Source organism: Malaclemys terrapin, chromosome 23 (assembly GCF_027887155.1).
Source record: "Malaclemys terrapin pileata isolate rMalTer1 chromosome 23, rMalTer1.hap1, whole genome shotgun sequence".
Taxonomy (NCBI): domain Eukaryota; kingdom Metazoa; phylum Chordata; order Testudines; family Emydidae; genus Malaclemys; species Malaclemys terrapin.
This window is the reverse complement of record NC_071527.1, coordinates 17418070-17442657: the sequence shown is the minus strand read 5'-3', so window position 1 is coordinate 17442657 and position 24588 is coordinate 17418070. Positions and strand designations below refer to the sequence as shown.

The 24588-nt window shown below is 48.5% G+C and overlaps 1 protein-coding gene across 1 annotated transcript in view; it reads left to right on the top strand.

Annotated features, from left to right (window-relative positions):
• The window catches only part of CACNA1A (calcium voltage-gated channel subunit alpha1 A), a 173760-nt gene that overhangs the window by 22223 nt on the left and 126949 nt on the right, over positions 1–24588 (top strand). Inside the window, exon 2 of the mRNA XM_054013050.1 lies at positions 5688–5984. Coding sequence (XP_053869025.1) covers positions 5688–5984 — 297 coding nt within the window. The remainder of the gene's footprint in view (positions 1–5687; positions 5985–24588) is intronic.

The window sequence follows — 24588 nt, the reverse complement described above, 5'->3', positions numbered from 1 at the left end:
GGAAATATAAGTACCATAGATACTAGAACTACCTGCCAAGTCATCTATTCAGGAAACACTCAAGTTCATTGTAAAGGTGCAGGGAAGTCTCTGAGCACCGTCTTGCCACTCAGTGTGGCCCACCTGTGAATTCCCCAAGTCGGGCAGCAGCAGACCCCAGTTTCACGGCCCAGGGGCAAGGAGAAGCCACCATCCATTCATCAGAGGTGGTGTCCCTTTGAATTAGCCCAGAAATTACAAGCAGTCAGGTCAGGAGCTATTGTGACAGCCATTGTATCAGGGTTCCCAAACCTTACAGTCCACACCCAACTCTTGGAAACAGGTTAGGGTTGTCTCCAGGTGCCTTAGGTACGTCTACACTGCCAAAAACACCCCTACAGCAGTGAGTCTCAGAGCCCAGGTCAACTGACTCAGGATTGTGGGGCTCATGCTCTGAGGTTAACAATAGCACTGTTGACATTGTCTCTCAGGCTGGAGCCCCGGCTCTGAGAACCACTCCCCCCTCAGGTTTCAGAGCCTGGGCTCCCCCAAAGCAGGAACATCTACATTACTATTTTTAGCTCTGTAGCACAAGCCCCACAAGCCCGAGTCAGTTGACCTGGGCTCTGAGACCTGCTACCACCAGTTTTTTTTTTCCAGTGTAAATGTGGAACTGCCACCCCCAGCACCCCTAGTTCCAGCACCTATGTTGCTTCCTGTTCCTGTTTCATATCACTCGGCCCTAGAGAGAGGAAGGGGAGAGGCAGGAGGGTCCAGTGGTTAGGGCATTAACCTGGATTTAAGTCCCTACTCCATCACCACCTTTCTGCGTGACCTTGGGCAACTCACTCACTTGCTGTGCCTCAGTTTCGCCATCTGTAGAACAGGGAGGGGAAGGGCCTTGTTGATTAATTCTTGGTTATAGGCTCCAGCCTGACCCTTAAAGGGACAGTAGCCTTGTACTCTTTGACACCCCTGCTTAAATCTGTCCCTGTTCAGGAAAGCAAAGTTGTAATCAGGTCAGATTTCTTAAGCCAAGTAGATCCTACTTAGTGGGTAGGGTGACCAGACAGCAAGTGTGAAAAATTGGGACGGGGGTGGGGGATAGTAGGAGCCTATATAAGAAAAAGCCCCCAACATCGGGACTGTCCCTATAAAATCGGGACATCTGGTCACCCCACTCAGGGAAAAGCTAGGTGATCCTGGAAATAGTATTGGTAATTCAGTGGGTAACGTTCCAGTGTCTCATTGTGCTAGTAGGGGATGCTGTGCTGCCGGAGACATCTTTCAGATGATAGGTAGAGCCAATGTCCTGGGCATTTGTCATTAAAAATTCCCTCATCTTTTTCAGTACAGTCCATGTCCACCTAATTCTCTTCTGCCTCTCTAAAGTCCCCCTGCAGTTTCAACTGGATAACAGATTCATCTTCACTTCCTGTCCTAAACCGTTGTGTGGTGCTGCTGATTGCTGTCAAACAGCTGCCGCTTGTTCAATCAGCAAATTGTGTCGAGTATCTTCGATTCCGAGAGCACTTTGTGAACAAAAGACCCTTGGCATTCGCTCTAGGGGCAGGGGGTGTAGTGGTTAAAGCAGAAGGCTGGAAATCTGGTCTGCTAGGTGCTTTTCCTAACTCTATGACTCATTTGTTATATGACCTTAAGCAGTTCATTTAACCGCCCTGTGCCTCAGTTTCCCTCTCTGTAAAATGGGGATAATACTGACTTACTGGACCATCAAGGGGAGTGTAGATCTAGCTAGCACGAATAACAATAGTAGTGAAGCTGCGATTGCACAGGCTACACGCCCAGAGTCCCATCTTCACCTGCGCAGTCACATCTCTGATTGCAGTGTAGACAGAGCCTTTGATGAAAGGTATAAAGTATAAATCCTCTATGGTACACTCAGCACTGATCATAATTATATTGTAATAAGCATATCACTGCCCACTATTGGATAGTCAGAACCACTCACTGCTGTGTCATGTGCCCTGTACTGCTCACAGCTATCGGGGATTCCCCTTCAGCTCAAATGACACCCATCATCCTTCAGTCCCTTCTAACCACCCATGGCATCAAGACAGAAACCTGCAGTGTCTACTTACTCTGCACACTGTGTGATCTGCTTTGTTTATAATAGTGTAGTTTATATTGTGGGTACAGTCTGGACAGTGTACTTAGTGTAGATCTGTTTTTAACACCCACTGGCAAATATCTCTATTGATATAGAGATATTAGGGCTTGTCTATATGGGGAGGTTAGTGAGCACTAAGCTAGGATGTGACTATAAAGCAACCTAGCTACTCACACTAACTCCCTGTGTGGACACTTCTACTGTGCACTAACAGGGCCCTCAGGTGGTTTCAGCTAATGTGCACAAAGGCATGTTATTGTGCAGTAAGAGTGTCTACATGGGGGAGTGAGTGAGGAGCACCTAGTGTGCACCAGCTACTGCCGGCTCTTCCCACGTCTAGACAAGCCCTTTGGTAAATGTTAGTTAATCTAGACTCTCCATCCCCACTGAGGGTAATTAACCACTGGCACAATTTACCAAGGGTCATGGTGGACTCATCACTGGCAAATTTTAAATCAAGATGGGATGTGTTCCTAAAAGATCTGCTCTACGAAGGATTTTGGGGAGACCTCTGGCCTGTGCCATACAGGAGTGAACAATGGTCCCTTCTGGCCTTGCAATCTAGGAATCTAGGTGTATGCACCGGGGCTGGAATCAGTGTACAGGACGACATTATCTTGAAGAACCACAATTACTTTAGGATAAGTAGCTGTTCTTCCTATCCCCATTCGCCATGCAGTGCCACCTGCTTCAGCATAGGGACACCTGCGGAGTTGGAGGCACCCAGAAATGTGTTACTATACCAATAATGATTCGAAGTGAGGCGAACATACTCCGTATTTGGGGTCTGGCCAGCATGCCTCACTCGGCCAGAACTCCCATTGCCTTCGGTGGGAATTCTGCTTCACTAAAGGAGGGCAGGGTCAGGCCCTCAGTGGGGCTGATTCCTGTTCAGCGAAGTCTTTAATGCCAGAAAATAATCCACTCCCCCCTGGACCATGCAAATTTCATGGCAGCTAAATGGCCCCTTGAGCAAGTCAAGGGAAGATCTGTTAACACTCAGAGCCTAGCCATACCCCTAGCTTAATTTTCTCATTGCAGCTGGATAAATATTTCCACATCTGTCTCAGGATTTAACCCCAAAGGGCCCAATCCTGTGAGATGTTCAGCACTCTCAACTCTCATGGGGGTCAGTGGGAGTCAAGAGTGCCCAGTCCTGTGCAAGAAGCAACCAAATAACTGGAGATGAGGTCCTGCTCTGCGCTGGAGTTTGTGTCTGGAGTGACTTTGTTTACTTCATTTTAGGAGTGAGTATGTTCTGGTGTCACTGAGAGCAGGGTATGACCCACTGGCTGTAGTAGGAGACTACAGAGTAGTAACTTAAAAAATTATATTAAAAATACCCCACCAAGCGGTTTCATTTAAAATCCGAACAGAGGGGGGCACAACCCAAGGTCTTTACTCCAGGATTACTCACTTACTCAGGCCAATCACCCACTGAAAGGAGGGGAAGTGAACTTGCCCAAATAAAGACGGAAAAATGCGAGTCAGAAACTCCTCAGGATCTGGCCGGTGGAGTTGCTCTGGATTTACACCAATGCAACTGAGATCACAGACTCCTCCCAGCTATTTTTCTTTCAAGGAATGTGTCGGTTTTGTTTAGCGTTTGCACAGATCGCTTAGCTTCTCACATGCATTCCATCCCACATATGCACGCACACACTCTGGCTCGCCTCTCGCTCAGTACTCTTGTAAATCAGGAGTAACTCCTAGTTACACTGTTGTAAAACTGGTGTAAAGTGAGAGGAGAATCAGGACCAACTCACTCCTTTTCCCTGCCAGCCTCCCAGAGAAACAGGAGACCTGCACTGAACTCAGAAACTAGCAATGGAGCCGAAGGAATAGACTCTGATGTCCATTACCCCAGTGTGAATCCTCCCTCACTCCAGTGAAATCATATGAGATTCACTATTGGATTTACACTAGTGTCATGGAGAGCAGAATCCAGCTGGGAGAATACTTAGGGAAAATTGCAATTTGTTTCTAGGTTTTCCAAACTGGAGGTGGGTGGGGAGGAGAAAAATCTGCCCCAACCTCCCTTTGCTGTCTCTCAATCTCTCGCTTTCTCCCAGAAACTCCACTGGGTTAGGTTGGGCAGCAGCAACTGATTGGTCCCAGGCCATCATGTGCTAAGCGTTGCTGAGGCTTTGGGATGGTCTGTGCTTGCATTAAATTGATCAGTTGCTGCACATTATAGCTTAACCTGCCAGTGAATCAGATCTTTTTTTTTTCATTTTTTTTCTCTCTCTCTCTCCCAGTCCCTCCCTCCCTAACACCAGTCTTATTTTAGCTATAACCCAGGAGGAGGAGGAGGAGGTGGAGGAATACAGGGCAGAAAAAAATACTAGACATTGCAGCATCCAGGAAACCCTTATGAGTAGATGGTGGATGGGACCTGCTACTTCTCTCTTCTTTTTCATTTTGGGATTTTACAGGATTTCTTTGCTGCATTCAACTCCAAGATGATGCAAAATTGACATTCACGCACTCACACCAAAATAATATTAATAAGGCAGAAGCAGAGACCACCGGTGAAATTGCAACAGGAAAAAAACAAACAAACAAAAAAATCCAGCCTACATCTTAAGACGCTTAACAAGACCCCAATAGCCTTTTTTTCCTCTCCAGATCTTGCAACGTTTTGAAGACGGCAGGATGATGCACAAGTGAAAGCAGAGACCTTGTGGGGGGGGGGGAGAGATTTTTTTTTTTTTTGCTTTTTTTAAATTATTGTTATTTTCTTCCCTGATGCTAATATTTTTGGGGGGTGAGGTTGAGGGGAAGGCACTGGTTTTAAAAACAAATGTTAGGCTACATTTGTTTTCAAGTGTGCAAAGATTTTTGCAAAGCTGAACAGGACAGAGGAAGGGGTGCATTTTTTATTTTTTAATTTATTTTTTGCCAAAAATTGCATTGCAAATCTATATTTGCTGGTCCATTTTATGTATTTGTAGTGCACTTTCCCACCCCCGGCGCTTGAAGTGAGGAGTTGGTGCATTCAATTTTTTAAATTGAATGTTGGTAGGGAGGAGGTGCTGCACTTGCTATATTTAATTGTAATTATTTTGATTTATTTCTTGACTTTGCTAGTAGTGAGACATTTTTTAAATTGCTTTTTTGGTTCGGTTTGGACTGGCGGTGCATTGCGTTTTTTGGGTTTTTTTTTTTTGGTTGCAATTCTTTTTTTGTGGGGTGGCTCGTGGATGATTCTTTTTAGAATTGGAAAAAAATTGGGTGAGGTCGGTGCACCGATGAGTTGTTATTTTTAATTGCAGAGCACCATTTTTTCGAGGGTGGTGCATTCATTTTTCCATTGCAATTTTTTTTGTGGGAGGGGGGGGTTGTGTGTGTGTGGGTCGCATCGGTTCCTTCCCTGCGAGGGGAGGAGAGAGGATTGAGGAAGGATGGCCAGGGTCTCTGGTGCTTTCACCGGCCGTGCTCCTGCCTGAACAGTCCCCCTCCTTCTGCTGCAAGCCCCCCAAGCAGCAGCAGCAGCAGCCGCCGATGGGATGTGATCAGCTTCTCTTCTCCAGCAGCGTCCTCAGCATCGTAACCCCCGGCCCTTTGCTCTTTGCAGGATGGCTCGCTTCGGAGACGAGGTGCCGGGTCGCTACGGGGCTGGCGGCTCCGGGGGAGCTGGCTCCGGGGGCGCGGCGGGCGGTGGAGGCGGCCGGGGTGCAGGGGGCAGCCGGCAGGGCGGACCGCCCGGGGCCCAGAGGATGTACAAGCAGTCGATGGCCCAGCGAGCCCGCACCATGGCTCTCTACAACCCCATCCCCGTCCGGCAGAACTGCCTGACTGTCAACCGGTCCCTGTTCCTCTTCAGCGAGGATAATGTGGTGAGGAAATACGCCAAAAAGATCACCGAATGGCCATATCCTTTCTGTTGGGGACCCCCAAACTCGGGCATCCCTCCCCTGCCTCCTAATACATGCACCCCCAGATCCAGGCATCTTCACCCCCTAATGCATGCAACCCCTGCCCAGGCATCTGCCTCCTCCAGCCATGCATCCGCACCCCCTAACTCCTGCATCTCCCTGCCTGTGACCTCACCCCACACCATGAATCTTCCCCCACCGAGGCACCTGCACCCTGTTGTGTATGCACCCCCCACCCACACATCTGCACCTCTTAATACATATACACCCCGCATGCTTCCCGCCAGCCACGCACCTGCACCCCACAATGCATGCTTCCCGCCAGCCACGCACCTGCACCCCATAATGCATGCTTCCCGCCAGCCACGCATCTGCACCCCATAAGGCATGCTTCCCGCCAGCCACGCACCTGCACCCCATAAGGCATGCTTCCCGCCAGCCACGCACCTGCACCCCATAATTCAAGCTTCCCGCCAGCCACGCACCTGCACCCCATAATGCATGCTTCCCGCCAGCCACGCACCTGCACAGCACCCATGCATATGCACCTTTTCCATGGATCCCTTTCTCCCAGGCATCTGCACCCCAACTTGTGCATGTGGCCTCCCACCTTAACCCATGTACCTTCACCCCAGCCCATTCATCTCCACCCCCAGCCAACTCACCTGATCCCCTCCATCTGCACTTCACCGCCTCACGCTGTACCTCTGCACCCCACCTTCCACCGCATGCCATGACATCAGTCCAGCCACCTGCACCCCCAGCCCAGGTAGTTAACGTTCTTGCCCATGTTATCTGCCTCCCTAGGGCATAGCCTGCCTTGCACACCCTGGCCAGTCCCCTCCCCTCCAGGGAAGGGGTTTAGGGGCATTTCATGGTCAGACAGCCTTTCCCCAGGTTCAGGGGCTCAGGGTTTGGATTACAGAACAGGCAGGGCATGCAGAGGCCAATCTGGGAGTGGGGCCTCCAGTACAGGCAGTGGCGAGCCAGTTAGTGGGCAGGGGTCTTGGGACGTCCCCTGCAACATGGGTCTGTCAGATGGGTAGATGCCCAGCATCCATCATGTCCACGGACCTTCCAGTGGGAGGCAGTGCAGGGGTTCACAGCTGTGTGGCGTGGAAGGGGGACCAGTGAGCCGGGGTCTTTGCCATCTTTGTGGGTGTCTGCGAGCTATTTCAGGGGAAACAGAAACGGGGGTTCCCCAGCGAACCCCTTGTTGGTCCAGAGAAAGGGGGTCAGTGATCTGTGGTCTCTAACGCTGCTTCCCTGCTAGAAGAAGAGGAGCACACAGTACAGAGTCCTCACTGCCGAAGTATGACCCAAAGGGAGGGGCATGGAGAAGGGAGCATGTGGAGGTCTCATTAGCAGTGGGGATCGGAGACAGGCTCTTGGGTAATAGGAGGGTAGGAAGCTTGGGTGCTCACTGCCACTGTCCAAAGCCTTTCCGCAGACACAGCAGTGGGTGGATGGTGCCTATTTGCATGACATAGAAATTAGACTTATCAATACACAGGGCCGAACTCTGCTCTCGCTTCCACCAGTGTCAGTCCGGAGTCACACCATCAGAGTCAGTGAGGTTACTCAGGCTGTAAACTGAGAGCAGAATTCGGCCCTCAGAGAATATGGCCCCATATTTATTATGCCTGGCTGCCCAGAGAGAGATATACTGTGTTTTATTTGTGTACCCGTATGTGCAGAATTACGGGACAAGGGACATCGGGGCCACTTCCCTCTGCTCCATGGGCGGAGCTCCCATGGAAGCCGGCAGAAGATATGCCCATGTATTTGGGTGCAGAATCAGGCCCTGGGACCACACATTGCATTGGCAGAATAACATAGGAATTGCCCCAGCCCCCTTTCATTTGCCCCTGGATTTACAATTAATTTCACAAGTGAGGCGGGGTTGGGGGTGAGAGAATAGAATTAGGAGCCACTTCTGGGCATATCTGCGGAGTCTTTCCAATGAAAGTGGTTTCCCAAGCTGGGTGGAGAAACTGAGAAATTGCTATCTCTGCATCTGATGCTTCAACTTTGGTATGTAAATACCTTATTCTCTATTGTGATTTGTTACTTATTTGCCGTTGTCTAGCGGGAAAGCCAGCAAACCACATAAACCCCCACCCCCTAGCAAAATATGGCTGAGGAAAACCACCCTGTGAATCTCAGAATGTATAGTTTTAAAAGATACATTTTCTATTCATACTATGGTTGATAAAGATCTTGCATCTGTTGAAAGCTTGGTGTAGTTTTGGCGGTGAGCAAGATGCTTTGGTGCTTGGATGGGAGAATGTCGTTCTATATAGCGTTGTGAGTTATTTGGGTGTTAAACCCAGACAGATGTATTCCCTTTTATCTGATGCGCATTTTGTGGATATCTGATACATTTATGTTAAAATTGTGCCATGAAAAATTATCTAAATGGGGTCGTCTGAAGGTTTTTTGGTAGAAAGTCTCTTTCTAGGAGCAGTTTCTACCATGTGTTTCCCTTCAGCATGGTTTAAAAAAACCCTGAAATATGGCACCCAGTTTTGGGGCCAGGTTCTAATTGTTACACCGGTGTAAATCCGGAGCAGTTCCTTTCAAGCCAGTGGCATTATGCCTGCGCAACTAACAGATTAGAATCTGCCCCTTGATTCCTGACGTATACCTGAGCCTTGCAAATACTAATTTTAAATTAGAAACAGTTTACAGTAGATATTCACCCCCTGACAGCTGGCTAACTGAGCATGTGCACTGCAGTGCTTAGATACTATGCTGATGGATGCTATAGGAAACGGTAGGATGGATGGGCAGATAGATCTCTGCTAAGATCCTTTTTACCATACCATTTTTGGGGCACTGGCTTTGTGAGAGATGCAAATTATTCTAACCTATAATTTTCTGGTGCATAAATCTTCCTTTACCTCAGGGAGAATTTGGGGGATCAATCAAAAGACAGTTTTTTTGCTGTGTTGTGTCTGGAACCATAGAAGTTAGAGATAGTAAAGGGTGTTTGGTTCCATATTACTGGTGATCAGTGTAGGATTGTTCCCTACAGTCTGTTTTCTAATGCTTACTCTTACTGCCCTAATATTCAGCAACCTGGTGTCCGCACGCCAATTGCCTGCTTGGTATTTCAGCACATCTTCTGTGTTATTAGATTATGTACTATCAACCGGTATGATCCCTCCACTCCTCATTCCCCTAGAAGGGGAATCTGTGCACAGCATTGCAAAGTCCGAAACCCCAGGGGAATGAAATGGGCAAGGCTGCTAACAGAATGTCTTGGAGCTGCCTGAAATTGACAATAGGTGACAAATTTGGAGGCTAACTCTGTCTTTCTCAACTTACCCTCTTTTGTGCCTAGATTTTGCAGTTCATATGTTCCCCTAGAACAGATGACTAGACAAAACTAAGCCTGCTTCCAAAGAGCAACGATACCTCATCATAGCTGGGTAAAACAAGGACAGAGGGAGAGATTCAGAACTCAGTTATGCTGGTGTGAATCTGCATTGCATTGAAAAAAGTGGAGGTAACTCCAGTTTCACCAGGCAGTAAGTGAGATCAGGATCAGTTGGTGAGGGCCTAAAGTGAGAATTTATGTGGCATGGTGGAATTATGTTAGATTTTTAAGCTACTATTAACACTTTTTTGTGAATGTTCTGTGTAACAGGATTTGAGTGTATTTGGAGCTGACATTAAAGACAGAGGCATAAGAGCTGTGTAGTGGACAAATTATGCACTGTGTGCGTGCAGTACAGATGTCCAGAGCCACTGACCAGTACATGTTTAATCAGCAGAATAAGGTCTTTGTATGGATGTCTGCACCCTGTTGTTATAAGCAACAACTCTGGTATGAATTAAATATTCATTTAGTGCATATATTACTAAATTCAGGGTTTTAAAAATGTGCCTTCACTGTGTGAATAGGAATGGTGCCCTCAGCTTCTTGAAATCGAAGTTTTCGTTTAAGAAACAGTGCCCTGTCATTAGGGTCGGGAAGAAAGCCTTGCAGTTTTGTACTAAGTTAAACTGACGGACTGCTGTTTTCCTTAGTCTGCAGAGACTGCACCAGTGCCTCTGTTGCAGCTGCTCAGAGCTCTCCGATGTAGAAACTGGATGAGAGTCTTGTGCGTTTCACTTCCGGTATTGTAAATCCTGTGGGTAGAAATGAAACTCAAGGGAATCTGGTCATTTTCAGTCGGCTGCTGCTGCTGCTTGGGAAGGCACTGATGCCTTGGGAGGTGAACAAAAAAAGGGTAGAGGGCCTGGTTCTCCTCTCACTTACACCAGTGTAATTCCATTGATTTTAGCTGATAATCATTCCTGATTTAAACCAGGGTGAGAGAAAAATCAGGTCCAGAGTTTGTGGAAGGGTAGAAGAGAGGCGACTGCCTACTATTCCCACCCCTCATGCAGCAGCCCGGAGCGTCTAGTAGCAGATGGGTTGTGAGGAGATGATAGACGCCTGCTAGCCAGAGGTTGATAGCAAACGTGGAGCCCCTGAGTAGGATCTAAGGAATGTACCCTGGTAGGAATCGCCGAAAACCTTTCCCTTTCACAGCAGTTCAGTAGGGAGGGTTGCCTTCTCACCTGGATACTGCCACTTTTAGATTGGCCTGTGACTAGTAGATTTACTCCTCTGCTATCGGGTATCTGGTCAAATTTCCAACCCTTCTTTGTGGGTGAATGGGGGACTGTGAGATTGGATGGGTGAGAAAGTAGGAGAGATTAATGGAATAGGTGAGAAAAGAGAAGTACAGCGTACGTAGATTGGAAGTACCATCTTTCGTTGTGTGGCTGTACAGCACCCAGCACAGTTGGGTCCTGGTCCGTGATGGGTTCCTAAGCACTATTGTAGTACACCTAATAAATAACGGACAGCCCCAAGTACGGTGGGGTCCTGGTCTGGAACTGGGGTTCCTAGTTGCTACAATAATACACCTAATAAATAAGGTCAGTGCCCAGCACTGTGGGGTTATGGGCCATGACTGGAGCTACTAGGTGCTATTGCAGTCCAAATAATAATAATAATAAACAATGTGTGAATGAGAGTGTATGTGACCTTGGGAGGAGAGAAGTGGGAGAGAGAGAAAATATAAAAGGAGAAGAACAAAATGTAGGGAAAGAAAAATAGAGAGAAACTGTAGGGGGAAGGAAAAGAGGACAGAGACATTGAAGACAACTCAGGAAAAGACACAGTGTGATCTATGATAGGAAAGAAAAAGTGGAGTGAAGGCAGGGAGGAGAAGATGGTAACAAAAGCCTGATGGAGCGGTGGTCAGCAGGACTGGATGAACAGTGTTCACCTATTGTTTGATGGATTTCACTAGGATTGGTTCACAGAGCGTTGCTTTTGGTGATCAGTAGCTGATCAAATAACCTTCAGTGGCAAAACTATTCTACCAGTGCTGCTGTGGACTGACATAGTCAACAGATCGTGATTCCTGTTACTTGTCCTGCCCTAGCAGTTAACTTACAGTTTAAAATAGGTTTTAACACTCAATCAGAGGAGGGTGGCCTTATGGTTAAGGTGCTGGGCTAAGGCTCAGAAGTTGACCTTGGACAATTTACTTCATCTTTCTGTGCCTCAGTTTCACCAGCTGTAAAAGGGGGGTGATGCTTTCCTTCCCCCACCCTTTGCCTGTCTAGACCCTGATGCTGCAGACATATGCATGCCTAACTTTACTCCTGGGACTACTCCTGGTAGTAAAGTTAAACACGTGTGTTAATGTTTGCTGGATCAGGGCCTTAGATCGTAAGTGTGTTGGATGCCATCTTAGCTGACACACTGGGGACTAAGCCAGGGACCGCCAGAGCTAAAGGTATAAGCTGCTCCGGCTCCCTGACTGGGGCTATGACACACTTGTCTCCTCTGGGGATTGGGCACCAATGGAGGCTGTAGCACACCCTTGCCAGTGGGTTGCGTAACTTTTTTGGAGAAGGGAGTGGGTTGAACTCCAGCATACAGTGCCCAGCTTGGGGGGGCTCAAGTCTTGGGGGAGGCTTTTAGGCTCTGCTGTAGGACAAGTAAGATCAATAAGGAGAAAGTTGATTGTCGAGATGGTACAATTAAATGAACTATAGCATGCATCCTGCGGCTGATTGATTCCCTTGAATTGCAGTGGGGGTTGCTCTGAGGGGGAGGGGGTTTGGCGACACAGTTGTTTTCACCCTGGCTAGTTGGCTGAGTTTTCAGGCTGGTAATTATTGGGCACGTTTTTCTAATGAGTTTGGAATGAGGTCTGAATTCAGAGCCCACTCTGGTCAGTGGAAAGTCTCCCTTGACTTCAACACGCTTTAAATGTAGGCCTTCAGTTTTGGAACTGCCTAGACGGTGAAAGATTGCCGGCCAGGATCCATTGCAGTGTGTGTGTGTGTGTGCTGTTAGCATTTAATATGTACATCACAGTAGCCCCTAAAGTCCCCAGTCAGAATTGGGGCCCTGTTACGCTAGGTGCTGTACAAAAGCATAGGAGCACACAGTCACTGCCCAGAGGAACCAACGGGCTAAAGAAGACTAGGGACAGAGAAAAGGTCAGGGAGAGGAATGGAATCAGATTCACATCTGTAAATGTTAGACACATTTGAATGGTTAATTTTTTTTAATAGAAATAAGCTATGCCCATCTCCCCCCCCCCCCATCTAACCTCTGCCCATTGGCTGGCTTCATAGCAACTGAGTTGAGTCTCGAGGAGAGATCGGGGTCGTGTATGTGTTGCCTGGTAGTGTCTCCACCTGGGAGCGCTTCGTAGGAAGTTTTAGTCTGGATTTCCTGTTAGGACCTCGTTTACCAGGGACTTAGAACTCAGCCATAAACAAATTTGTTCCTGGCTAAAATGCATCCTGGAAGATCTCAGCCCAGGAGCATATAGTACCCATACAGTGTGCATCTGTATCTAGCTTTCTGCTTCTGGTTCGAAAAGATACCTCAGGCTGGTGAGATGGAGCTGTCTCTCGTGTCGTTCCGTTGAAATCAGGGAGGATTACCACACCGACTTAGTGACCACGATTAACTACGCTAAACTCTAGCAACACTCACGAGCCCTACCACTGGTCTCCCACAGGAACTAGCCTGAGTAACAAGGCCATGCCCTGCAGGTTGACAAACCTGGGTTTTGCTGGACTTACGGGAGGGGTGGGGGGAGAAAGCGATCCATCTTCCAGTGAGAACTCCAGGCCTCCACTCCTGCAGCATTCAAACCGAGGGGCTTGCTCATATTCCCCTTGCACTTGGAAATCAGACGACTTGTATGAGTGAGGTCTGCAGTTCAGCAAAACCAGGCAGCTGCTCTGCAAAAGGGCAACCCAATTCTTAGCCCTTGAATACTGGTGTCTGTGAGGCAGCTCTTACACATTACAAAATTCATCCCCCCATTGCAGCTGTAAAATTTCCACTCTCTTTGGTTCTTCTGATTGCACAGTCAGCTTAGAAAAAATCACGGGCCTGATTCTCCCCTGTACCACGACTTGAATCATTTACACGCATGCAAAGTGGGTGCAAAATGCTATCACATCAAAATGATGTTTTATATCCTCTTTGCCCACGTGTAAACTTGGATTCACCCTTGTCCTGGTGCAGCACCAGTGCAAAATGCTACCATACCAATGAGGTAGCTTTTTACACCCATTTTGCACTCCCTTCACGCTGATGTACTTGATTTCTGAAGGTGCAGGGCAACTAGGAATCAGGACACATATAATTAAAACAACAAAAATTGTCCTTCATTGTGTTACTAACATTTGAGATTATTGAAATGGAAAGATTGATGAGAATCAGGTCCGGCTCTTCAGCTCTTGCAAATAAGTGGAACTGTTGGAGCTAGCCTGGTTTGCAATAGCTGAAGATCAGGCCCCCAATGTCCTTGTCGCTATTTTTATACCAGATGCAAGTTTTCGTATATTTCACCGACTTTGGAAAAGAGTGAGCTCAGGTTTGATTTGGTTTATAGTCCACTTTCCTGGTTCACACTGCGCCCTAAAGTGTGTGCTGCTAAATGGAAATGTTTGTTTTTAATAACCATTTCTGTTGGAATTACAAATAATAATAATAATAATAATAATAATAATAATAATAATGCAAATGTTTCTCTTGTGTTTAGCTTTCCTGGGAACTTGTTTTGACAGAATCTGTGTTCATGCCCAAATCTGAGCAGTGTCCATGGCAGAGGTTGATATTTTGTCCCTTTGGGGTATGCACTGAACTAGCATGTACTGCCCAGGTGTTCCTGATGCGGATCTCCTTTATGCTAGCATGTAGCTGGAGGCATTCCTTTGACGCCTCTGGGGTAGACATCAGATTTATCCCCGGTGTGACTGAGATCAGAATCTAGCCCCAGGTAGATAAAGAAATGTCCAAAATAAATAAAGACAGAAAATCGAATTTCTGATCTCAGGCCTGCTGCTCTCACAGCATTAGCTCCCCTGGCATAACAGGAGTCTCGGGGGGTTTATAGCAGCGCTAGTGATGGGCGGACCAGGCCCATACAGAATGCGTCTGGCCAATGGAACTGGGCTGTTGGTGGCTAGCTGGAAATCCAGTGTTGCCAGCTCTCTTGTGATAGCTGGGGTTTTGGTTTGAGCTCCAGCTCCTGAAGTCCCAAGATTACATCAGAATCTCAGCTTTTAATTTTTAAACAAAGTACGTTCTAGTTCTGCTCGTGGAGAAAAGCTTGGAAAGGTGACTCCTACAGGCCAAGCACCAGAAGGCCAGGGAAACGTACCCAAGGAGTATTGTTTTTAAAAGATCTCATGATTTTTTATGCCTAACGCTTGAACACTGGGTCTTAGGAACACTGTACGTTGTTCTTGTGCTTTTTAATTCAAGTTGGGCAGTTCAACAGGATTACCCCAGGGCATGGATTTGCCCCAGAGCCAGCATGAATGACTCTCACTCAGGTCAGGCTATCCTAGCTCAGCGTTACCTGGAGTGACGTATCCCGAGAGGGGAAATGACTGCTGAAGTGGAGGCCAGCGTGTGACATACCGTAGCAGAAATACATCAAGCTGTGATGTGCTCTGTGTGAAAGGAGGGGAAATCCTCTGGCCAGTTTTGTTGGAAAGTGGGCCTGCAGGGAGGTGGTGTGTTAAACTGTCATTGCTCTTCTGAGCCCTTGGGAACCTCTATGCACATTTGGAGATACGTGGGTGTAACCCACCTGACACTGTGTGCCCAATCCACAGGAAATATGGGTGTTTTACAGCCCCCGCTAGGGAGCTTTAGCTCAAGCTAGTGAAACCCAGGCTTTTAGCGTTGAAGAGCCTTGGCTCAGTCCCTGGGATGTTGGGTAATATGGTGGCTCTCCTCTACACAGAGCTAGGTGGCTGACTTGGCAAGTCGTATGCCCCACGAGGTAAAGCAGTGGTTTTAGGACTCAGGAGACCTTGGTTCTATTCTTGACTTGGCTACTGGGTGACTTCAGAGAAGTCCCTGCCCGTGCCTCCGTTTCCCCATCAGTAAAATGGGGATACTGATAGTAACCTCATTTGAGATGCATGAATAGTAAGAGCTAGAAATCATTATTAAAGATGCTGTCTGTGGTGGTGTCTCTCTGCTCACGCTCAGTGTGTCCCTGTCACTTTACGCAGACTCCCACACCTTCGGGCATACCCTAACAGGGAAGAGGTTTGAGCCAGGCTCCGTAACTCTCAGAGGGAGCAAGTGGGCCCCGAAGCCAATGATTTTCCAGCAGCGCTTGGGATGTTGGCACATTTGGGTGGGCCACACTCCTTTCCCGGTGAGGCAGCAGCATCCTGCCAGTGGGTTGAATTCACAACCCTGCCCCTGACTTCCTGTGAGAGGATGCAGCTTTGTCCTTACCAGCAGCATCAGGAGGTGGGGCCTCAAAGAGATTGCAAAAGTGTCTGGATCTTGCTAGCTGCATATAGTGCTCTCAGAGGCCGCTTTCTGCTGAGGCAAACAGCGCCTAGAATTACCTGCCTCTAGAGTTTTCCCTGATTGCAAAAATTAAAGCTCCCCTTCCCCCCAGATTCCTGCTGGGGACTGTCCCGTCTGCGGGGGGGAAGACAGCCGGTGGCAGCTGCCAGCGGGTTTAGATCTAGCAGGAGCGACGTTTGTAAGGTCATGGGATACGTAGCACCTGCAGGCTATGGTTACGGCTCTGAACGAGGGGCCCAGCTTTGCTATTGCAAAAGCGGCGCTGGGTGAGACTCAGCAAGGGCATGTCGTCCGTTCCAACCCAAGTGAGGATCGCATCCTCTCGCCCCGCCGCAGCTTTGCTCTGGCTGAAAAGGAGCCTGAAATCTCTGGTGAAAATTCAGTCAGAACACCGTGAAACTGCCAATTTCCGGCATTGTTCAGTGGTTGAAGCAGTGGGCGAGGGGGGGGGCGTGTCCTGATGCTAACCCCTGTGAGGAAGGGGAGCAATCTAGGAGTCAGGACTCCCAGATTCTCTTTTCTGCTCCAAGGGAGTGTTATTTAGGGGTTATTGTGAGGAGCTGAGCACTAGGTGTCCTGCATTGTATTCCTCCCTCTGGGAGGAAGTGTGACTTGGCAGTTAGAGCAGAGGACTGGGTGACAAGACTCATGAGTTGTGGGCCTAGCTGTGAAGAGGAGTCTGGTCTAGCAGTTAAATTAGGGAACGGTGAACCACAGCTTCAGGGTCCTGTGGGGGATTGTTTATAGTGATTAAGGCAGGGGTCTGAGAGCCGGGCACTTGGGCTCCTTTAACAGGCCTGTGAGCTGGTGTTGTCAGTGGTTAAAGCCAGGCATGCTAAGCCAGGACTCTTGGGTTCTGTTCCCACCTCTAGGACTGTCTCATTGCATGGCCCTAAGTAAGCTTTAGCCCCCAGTTTCTCTACCTTTCAAGGTGGCTTAACTTTTTTCTATTTGCAAAGGGCTTGGAGATCCTCAGAGTGCAGGTGCAAGGGAGGGCAAAGGATTGTTATTAGTGATGCAGAATCGTACACTGGGCCCAGGTTTGCTCAGATGGCCCCTGAGTAGGTGAGGTTCATGGGGCCTCGGGTTCCATCAGGAACAACCTGGGCTGCTGTCCCTTCCTCCAAGGTAGACGATACGGGGGACAACCTGGGCTGCTGTCCCTTCCTCCAAGGTAGACGATACGGGGGACAACCTGGGCTGCTGTCCCTTCCTCCAAGGTAGACGATACGGGGGACAACCTGGGCTGCTGTCCCTTCCTCCAAGGTAGACGATACGGGGGACAACCTGGGTTGCTGTCCCTTCCTCCAAGGTAGACGATACGGGGGACAACCTGGGCTGCTGTCCCTTCCTCCAAGGTAGACGATACGGGGGACAACCTGGGCTGCTGTCCCTTCCTCCAAGGTAGAAGATACAGGGGCGGTGGAGGGTGGAGGAGCTCCAGTGTTTAGAAGTTACTTGTAGAGAGGAGAGAACTCACCATCTCTAGCTACCCCTTTTCCAGGATGAGCAGGAGATGCAGCCACCTGCTCTAGCCACACAGTGAGCAGCAGGGTGTGGGCTGGGGAGAGGGATGTAACATTTTTGTTACTAGTCCCCCCACTCCCCTCCTGTCACCCCCCCCCCCAAATGTCCATACATGGGATCAGGATTCCTGTACAAATTGGAGCCTACAAACCAGCTCTCAGTGCCCCTGTTAGCTTTGCTGCTCTAGGGCCTGGGTTGCAATGAATATAACAGGGGCTGCGTTCCTTTTCCCGACAAACTTTTACTTCGGTGGCTTTCTCTCTCTCTCTCTCTCTCTCTCTCTCTCTCTCTTTTGTTGTTGTTGATTCGAAGGTAACAAACTCACTCCGTGTCGCTGCATTTCACACGCGTCTCCAGTCATCGTGCATGGCCTTGCCGCAGCTGTTCCAGTCCCTGCAGTGCGAGTGAGTAAGTGTCAGTCATGGCTAGCGTGCTGGCACAGCGAGCCCTTGTGTGGAAGAAGGAACTGGGAGTTTACCTGAGCGCACCCTGATGGGAAGCTGGCGGGAGGGCGGGCTCGCAAAAGGGCAGTACGGTCCCTGCAGCTGGCTCACTGGTGGATAGTCGTTTGGACCTTCTGGAAGATGGGCTGATTCCAGGGTGTGTGGATATTCCCCTGAATATTCACATAGGAATAGAATTGGGGTGATTCTGGTTTGGATCTAGCAGAACCTGATGGCCTGGTTCTGTAGTGACCCAGCAGCGTCGTAGCAAGAGGAAGTCTGGTGCCGTGGCTAGGAGCCCCACTGTAGGGTTTGTGAGAGTGAGATTCAAGTCTCTTGCTATCTTGGGCATCGTGTGTGATTGTGGGCAAGTCACTTAGGTCCATATCTTCAAAGCTATTTAAGCAGCCAACTCCCATTTATTTCAGTGGAGCCGAAATACTTTTGAGGATCTGGGCCTTCACCTCTCTGCACCTGATTTCTTCATGGGGTGGGGGGGTAAGAGTGCTGCTTTACCTCAGGGGGCACTGTGAGGATAAAGACATTAGAGATTGGGAGGTGCTTGGATAGGATGGTAATAGGGGTTAGGTTCAGGCCTGGGCTCCTTTTTCTCAGATCTTCCAACAACTTGGAAGCTTGAGAAAAATGATTCCTGTTTAGTGCCTCCCCCCTCCCCCCCCGGACCATCATTCTCAAACTGGGGTCGGGACCCCAAAGTGGGTCATGATCCCAATGTAATGGGGTTGCCAGGGCTGGCGTTAGACTTGATGGGACCCAGGGCGGAAGCCTGAACCCCACCACATGGCGTCAAAGCCCGAGCCCCCCTGCCCAGGGCCAAAGCCTCACGGCTTCAGCCACCCCACCTGGGCAGTGCGGCTTGGGCTTTGTCTTCCCTGCCTGGGGCGGCGGCGCGCAGGTGGGCTCAGGGTTTGGTCCCTGGGGCCATGTAGTAATTTTTGTTGCCAGACGTGGGTCGTGGTGCAGTGAAGTTTGAGAACCCTGCTATAGACGGCTGTGGTCGAGTGGTCTGAGCATCTGATTAGAAGTCAGGACTTCTGGGTTCTAGATTTGAAAGAGAGCTGAGCTTCCACTTCCAGCCAATTTTCAGAAGTCTTCGGCGCCTGAACACTCGGCTGTTTCGAAAATGTAGCCCCTTATTTTGGTGCCGCAATGGAAGAGGCAAATGTTTGAAATTCTGGCCCTTGATCGCTCTGAACCTCAGTTTCCCCATTTGTGAAATGGGGAAATAATTATACAGATCAGCCTCCCAGGAGCATAGACAGGATTGATTGGTTAATGTTGGCAAAGCATAAAAATGCTACGTAACGGCCAAAAGGCAAGTTGAGCAACCTCAATGTGTGAGCGAGGTCAGGAGTAGTCCCTAGGTTCTGTCTTTATGTGTCTCCTCCCTTAATTCACTTGTCACATAATGTAATAGAGTCTGTAATAAGGACTGAAGGCTGATGAGGCAAGGTCAGGGCCAAGCAATGGTTATGGGGCTGGTGTGCCACCACTGCTGCTTATTGTGCTAATAATAATTGTCTCATTATATTGCCATTATTGTTATTTTATTACGGTAACACCAAGGAGCCTCAGACATGGCCCAGGACGCCCGGGGGCTGGGGGCTGTACGTTATTGATTAGGTGTATTACGGTAGCACAAGGCGCCTCGGTCCTTGTGGGCTCCGTGTTGAACAAACTCAGAACATAATAATCCTCCCGCCATCGGTTTGCTGCATCCAGTTGCTGTCTCTTCTCTTGTACGTAGGTTGCAAGTTCTTAGTGGCAGGGACTCTCTTTCCATTATGCATATCCGACGTCTAGCACAGCAGAGCCTTGATACTTGAGTGGGGTCTGTAGTTGCTACTGCAGTATAAATAATCATAAGACTCTGGACTGTGATTTAGGAGATCTGGGTTTCATTCTTGATTTTGACACAGACTTCCTATGTGACCTCGGGCGAGTCAGGTCTTCCTGCCTCAGTTTCGCCATATGGAAAATGGGGTTAAAATGTTCCTCTACGTCACAGGGGTGGGGATTGTGAGGATAAGTTCATTAAAGCCTGAAAGTTGATCAGATAAAATGGTGAGCAGGGCCAGATAAGTACATCGCCTGCAGCTGGGCCACAAACCACTGTCCTGACTCCCAAACCTGCCCCAAATATACTCCCCTCACACCAGTGTGGCTCCGCTTTCGGTAGCGTTGACAGGACCACATCTCCTGTGATTTCTGTCACCCGCTGAGGGGTCGCTTGAGACAAGTTTTGTTGCTTTTTTCTCAAGGATATTTTGTTTCTAAAGTTCAGGGTATCAGTTGCACGAGATGCTAATTTTGGCATAAAGGTCTTGCCTGCCAGCTGCCGTCAAGGGGAGATCTTGGGTTCCGTGTGCCATATCCCTTCGGGTCACTGACCTTTAGTCCTGATCCTGACGTCAGCACAGAATCTGCGGGATCAGACAGAGGGTGGTGAGGGAAGTGATTTAAATGGCTGGATTGACAGCCCTGGTGCTGAATTATCCACAGAAAGGGTGGTGTGGGCAGTGGCAGTGCAAGCCACGCACACACACACACACACACACACTCTCTCTCTCTCTTCCCCCTGCTCGCTAGGGTGAGAGGGGAGCGCAGTCACAGCCTGGCCTCTACTGGGACACCAAACAGGAGAGTTAACGTGGTTACTTTTGTGACATGGAGCATCCCTGTCCCACTAGGAATCGTACTGAGACCCACCCTGCTCATTTCACACCGGCCACCCAGCCCATGTCAGATGAGTGGTATGCTTCAGGCACTGCTGACCAGGGCTGGATTCACACTGGTGCCCTCGTGGCGGAAAGCTCCATCTCCCATTCTCTTGAGCCAGCCAGGCCCTCAGGCTGGGAATCTTTTACGGTCTGTGGATATTGTAGAGTAAGGAAAAAGCAAGTGGGGATGTCAGAGAAGAGAGAAGTGAGGTAATAGTAACGGAATGAGACAGTTCTGAGAGGAGAAGGGCTGTCTGGGTCGGGGTGTTGTTCACTTCTGCACTTTACTAATTCATAATGATAATTAATCATCTCTGTCTCATACACAAAGCCCACCCAGATTCCCCCCCCCGCAATAGCAACACTTCGCCTTTCTCTTCTGCCTCTCTCCCAGGGATCTCAAAGCACTTTCCTAATGAGCTGATTACACACTCTGGTTAATTAGTGCCTGGCATCTCTTGGTTGGCTATCCTGGGATGCTTGCACACGTTGACCTGGGAAGCTGAACTGCTGCCCAGTTTGCTGCATTGGGGAAAAGAGCCCCCCCCCCCGCCCCTTTGTCTATGGAAAGGGCTTTGTCTGCTTTTGGGACAGGGTTACACCAGAAGGGGTCTAATGCAGTCTGTGTTTCTGTGTGCAGGTGTATGATGTGGATGTGTGTTATCCTGTGTATGTATATGAAGTTCGTGTGTGTGTCTAGGTGTTTGAGGCGTCTCTGTGTGACGCACATGGGGTGTACGTGTCTTTAGGATTTTGTGTTTCCATGGCTAGGTGCCTAAGGCAAGTGTGTATCTCTATGTGCATTGGGGTGTGTGTATCTATGGGTGTTTCCATGTCTATGTTTAGGAGGTATCTCAGTGTCAAGGAATGTGTGTTTCTGGGTCTAGGTGTATGGGGCAGAGGGGGTTCTGTCTGTAGCTGTACTGGGCATGAGTATATGGGATTTTTCCATATCTAGGTGTATGGGGTGTTTCCGGGGCTGGGGCTGTGTGAGTTTTCCTCTGTATGTATATGAGGGTTTTTTTTTCCAGGTACATATTTCATTTTTTGTTAGCACAAAGGACACAGATTGGGAGTGTAGCAAAACGTAAGGTACAACAATACCACAGGAACATCTGACCATCAAAGATACTGCATTGTGAAAAGAGCCATCGGGGTGGGGCAGTGGTGACTGGCTGGGAACAGGTCAGTCAGAGACATCTGAAAATCAGATCTGCTGTCCTAGCTTGCTTCATTCTACGTGGCATCTGTTGAATTCTGAAGGCTGTTTGTTTCAGTGTCTGCGTGTTTGTGGTTAGTGTCTAGGGGCTCAGTAACCACAACTGGGGCCAGATTTTCACACAAGTCCAGCACCTAAGCAGCTCTTGTTGTTGTTATTTTGTGTGTGTGTGTGTGTGTGTGTTCATTCTCTGTTCTCAAGCTGCTGGGTACTGATCTCTTTAGAAAACTTGGCACTAGGTTGCATGGGGTTTGTGTATGTATGTTGTGGTGTATGGGGTGTTGGTGTGTGCAAGAATCTGTGTCTATAGGCACTTCCCTGTATGTGTAAATGTGTACACATTTCCTGGTGTGTGTGTGTGTGTGTTTAGGTGTAGTTTCTAGTATGTGCGTGTGTATACGTCCGTATGTGAGTGTGTGTTTGGGTGTATTTCTTGGTATGCATATGTCTGTGAGTTGTATTTCTTGGTTGGTGTTGACTCTGGGTATGTCTACACTGCAATTAAAAAATGCAGCGGGTCCATGCCAGCTGACTTGGGCTCATGGGGCTTGGCCTAAGGGGCTGTTTAATTGTGACGTAGGCTTGGGGTGGGTCAACACTGCAAGGTCAGAGGGTCCCAGAGCTCAGGCTGCAGCCTGAGCCCAAACGTCTACACTGCAATTAAACAGCACCTAAGCCTGATCCCCGCAAGCCCAAGTCAGTTGGCACAGGCCAGCTGCAGCTGTCTAGTTGCAGTGTAGACACACCCTCTGTGTCAAGGTGTAACCTCATGGTGCACATGTGCTCTGTGTGTACACTGCTCAGCTTCACCATTTATGTCAGGCCCACATTTACCCCAGCTGCCCACTAGCCTGGAGTGTTGTTCATCAGTTGTTCCTGACAATGCGGGGGTTATAAAAATCTTTATTTCACATTTCCTTTAGCTCTGTTTAAAAGAGGTGAGCCCCAGGGAGGCAATTGAGAGCTCCCTGTGCATATGTCGGAGGTGAACACATTAGCCTACTTGTTGGGTGGGTAATTGTGAAGGGCAGAATGTGTGTGCAGCTTCCTAGGTGTGTTACCGTGTCTGTTGTGTGACTGTATGGCAGATGTTGAGTACACTGTGGTAATTGTGAGATGTGTGTTTGGTTTTGGGTGGAGTACATTTCTGTTAAACATGGTGTAAGCTGAGTACCGGTGCACAGCTTATCGTTACACACTGTGGGTTGAGGATTTGCGTGTCTATAGAGTTCTCTAATAAATGTCCATAGTCTGTAGGGGGAAGTGTGTGTGTGTGTGTGTGTGTGTGTGTGTGTGTGTGTGTGTGTGTGTGTGTGTGTGTGAGAAATTCAGTAGCACAACTTGGGAGAGGGTGAAAGGAAGAGGAACATGCATATGGATTTCAGTACCACATTAGCGGTTGTAGGGGCTGATGCATTTGTAGGTGCCTTGGTATTGTTTGCGTAGTGGAGTGTCTCTATACCTGTAGTGAGTGGGTGTAGGTTTCCGTAGTACCCTCTGGGGTTTAAGGGTGACGGTGGCAAGGAGGGTTGTACACAGGTAAGGATATGTATAGATTTCTGGTCACATGAGGACATGGGAAGAAGAGGCTGCAGACATCGTTCAACCATTTTTTTGTGGACAATAAAATGGATTAAAAAATGAAGCAAGAAGCATTCCTCTGAATCCTAGTGCAAATTAACTAGCCAAGTTTGTGCCATGTCCTCTTTAGAGGATAACAGCCTACTGCTGCCACTAGCTAATGGTACTGCTCCCTTGCTCAAGTGGCAGACGCCTTTGCTACAAGTCTGATTGTTGGAAGTTCAAACATTGCTGATGACCCATGTGTCTGGTTAACAACTAGTGGCACCATCTGTTCTTCTGGATTCAAATCTGGGTCAGCTCCACTTCTGGTCTGAAATACAACCATAAAGTTTGGTGTGCCGAGCCAGGGCCTTGCCTTGGATTTCTGATTTTCTTAAAGGATTCACTGTTATTACATTTTACACATTTGCGCAAATTAGTTTAGGCATTTTTTGCACTTTTTTTAAAGTACTTTGATTTCCAAAGTGAAGTTGATTTGGGATTAGCCCACACTGGGGTCTGATTGCTAGTTAAAATAAAATGTCATAATCTGTAGACTGAGGGCAAAAGTTTCAAAAGCACTTGAAGGATTTAGGAGCCTAAGGGCCACTTTCAGAAATGGTTTAGGCACTTAGAAGCCTAAGACTCTTTGAAAGTCAATGGGACGTAGGTGCCTAAGTGCCTGCTCCTTTTGAAAATGGGAATTAGCCATCTAAATCACTTAGGCTTTGCAATGCTGAGCAGAGCAAAAGTTGAATACCTTTTAAAACCTGGGCCTGAGACTCCTAGCTGGAGGTAGTTGGGAGTTCTTCAACGAAAAGCTGTTCTGCTGGCAAATGTCAGTTCATCAAAACCAAAACATTTTGTGGGAACATATTGGACACTACAGAATGAAACCACCATCCCAGAATAGCCAGTAGCTAGGGGTTAGGGCACTGGGCGATCCAGTGCCAAGTCACTGCTCTGAACCGGTCTCGTTCTGTCTCTCCTGTTGGAGCTGTTCTGCTTTGTGTAAGTAATTACCAGTAAGTTTTCATTAATAGAGACAGACTGTACAGCTTTAGGGTTAGGGCAATCATGGGGGAGTTCTAAGTCCCTGCTCTAAATCAGACAGACTAGGAACTTGAACCAATGTCTCCATCCCATAGAGGTGTTCTAACCACAGGGCTATGGGCTATTGAAGGAAGTGAACCCCTTTCTCTATGGCTTTTCATGCAACGTTCGGAAAGG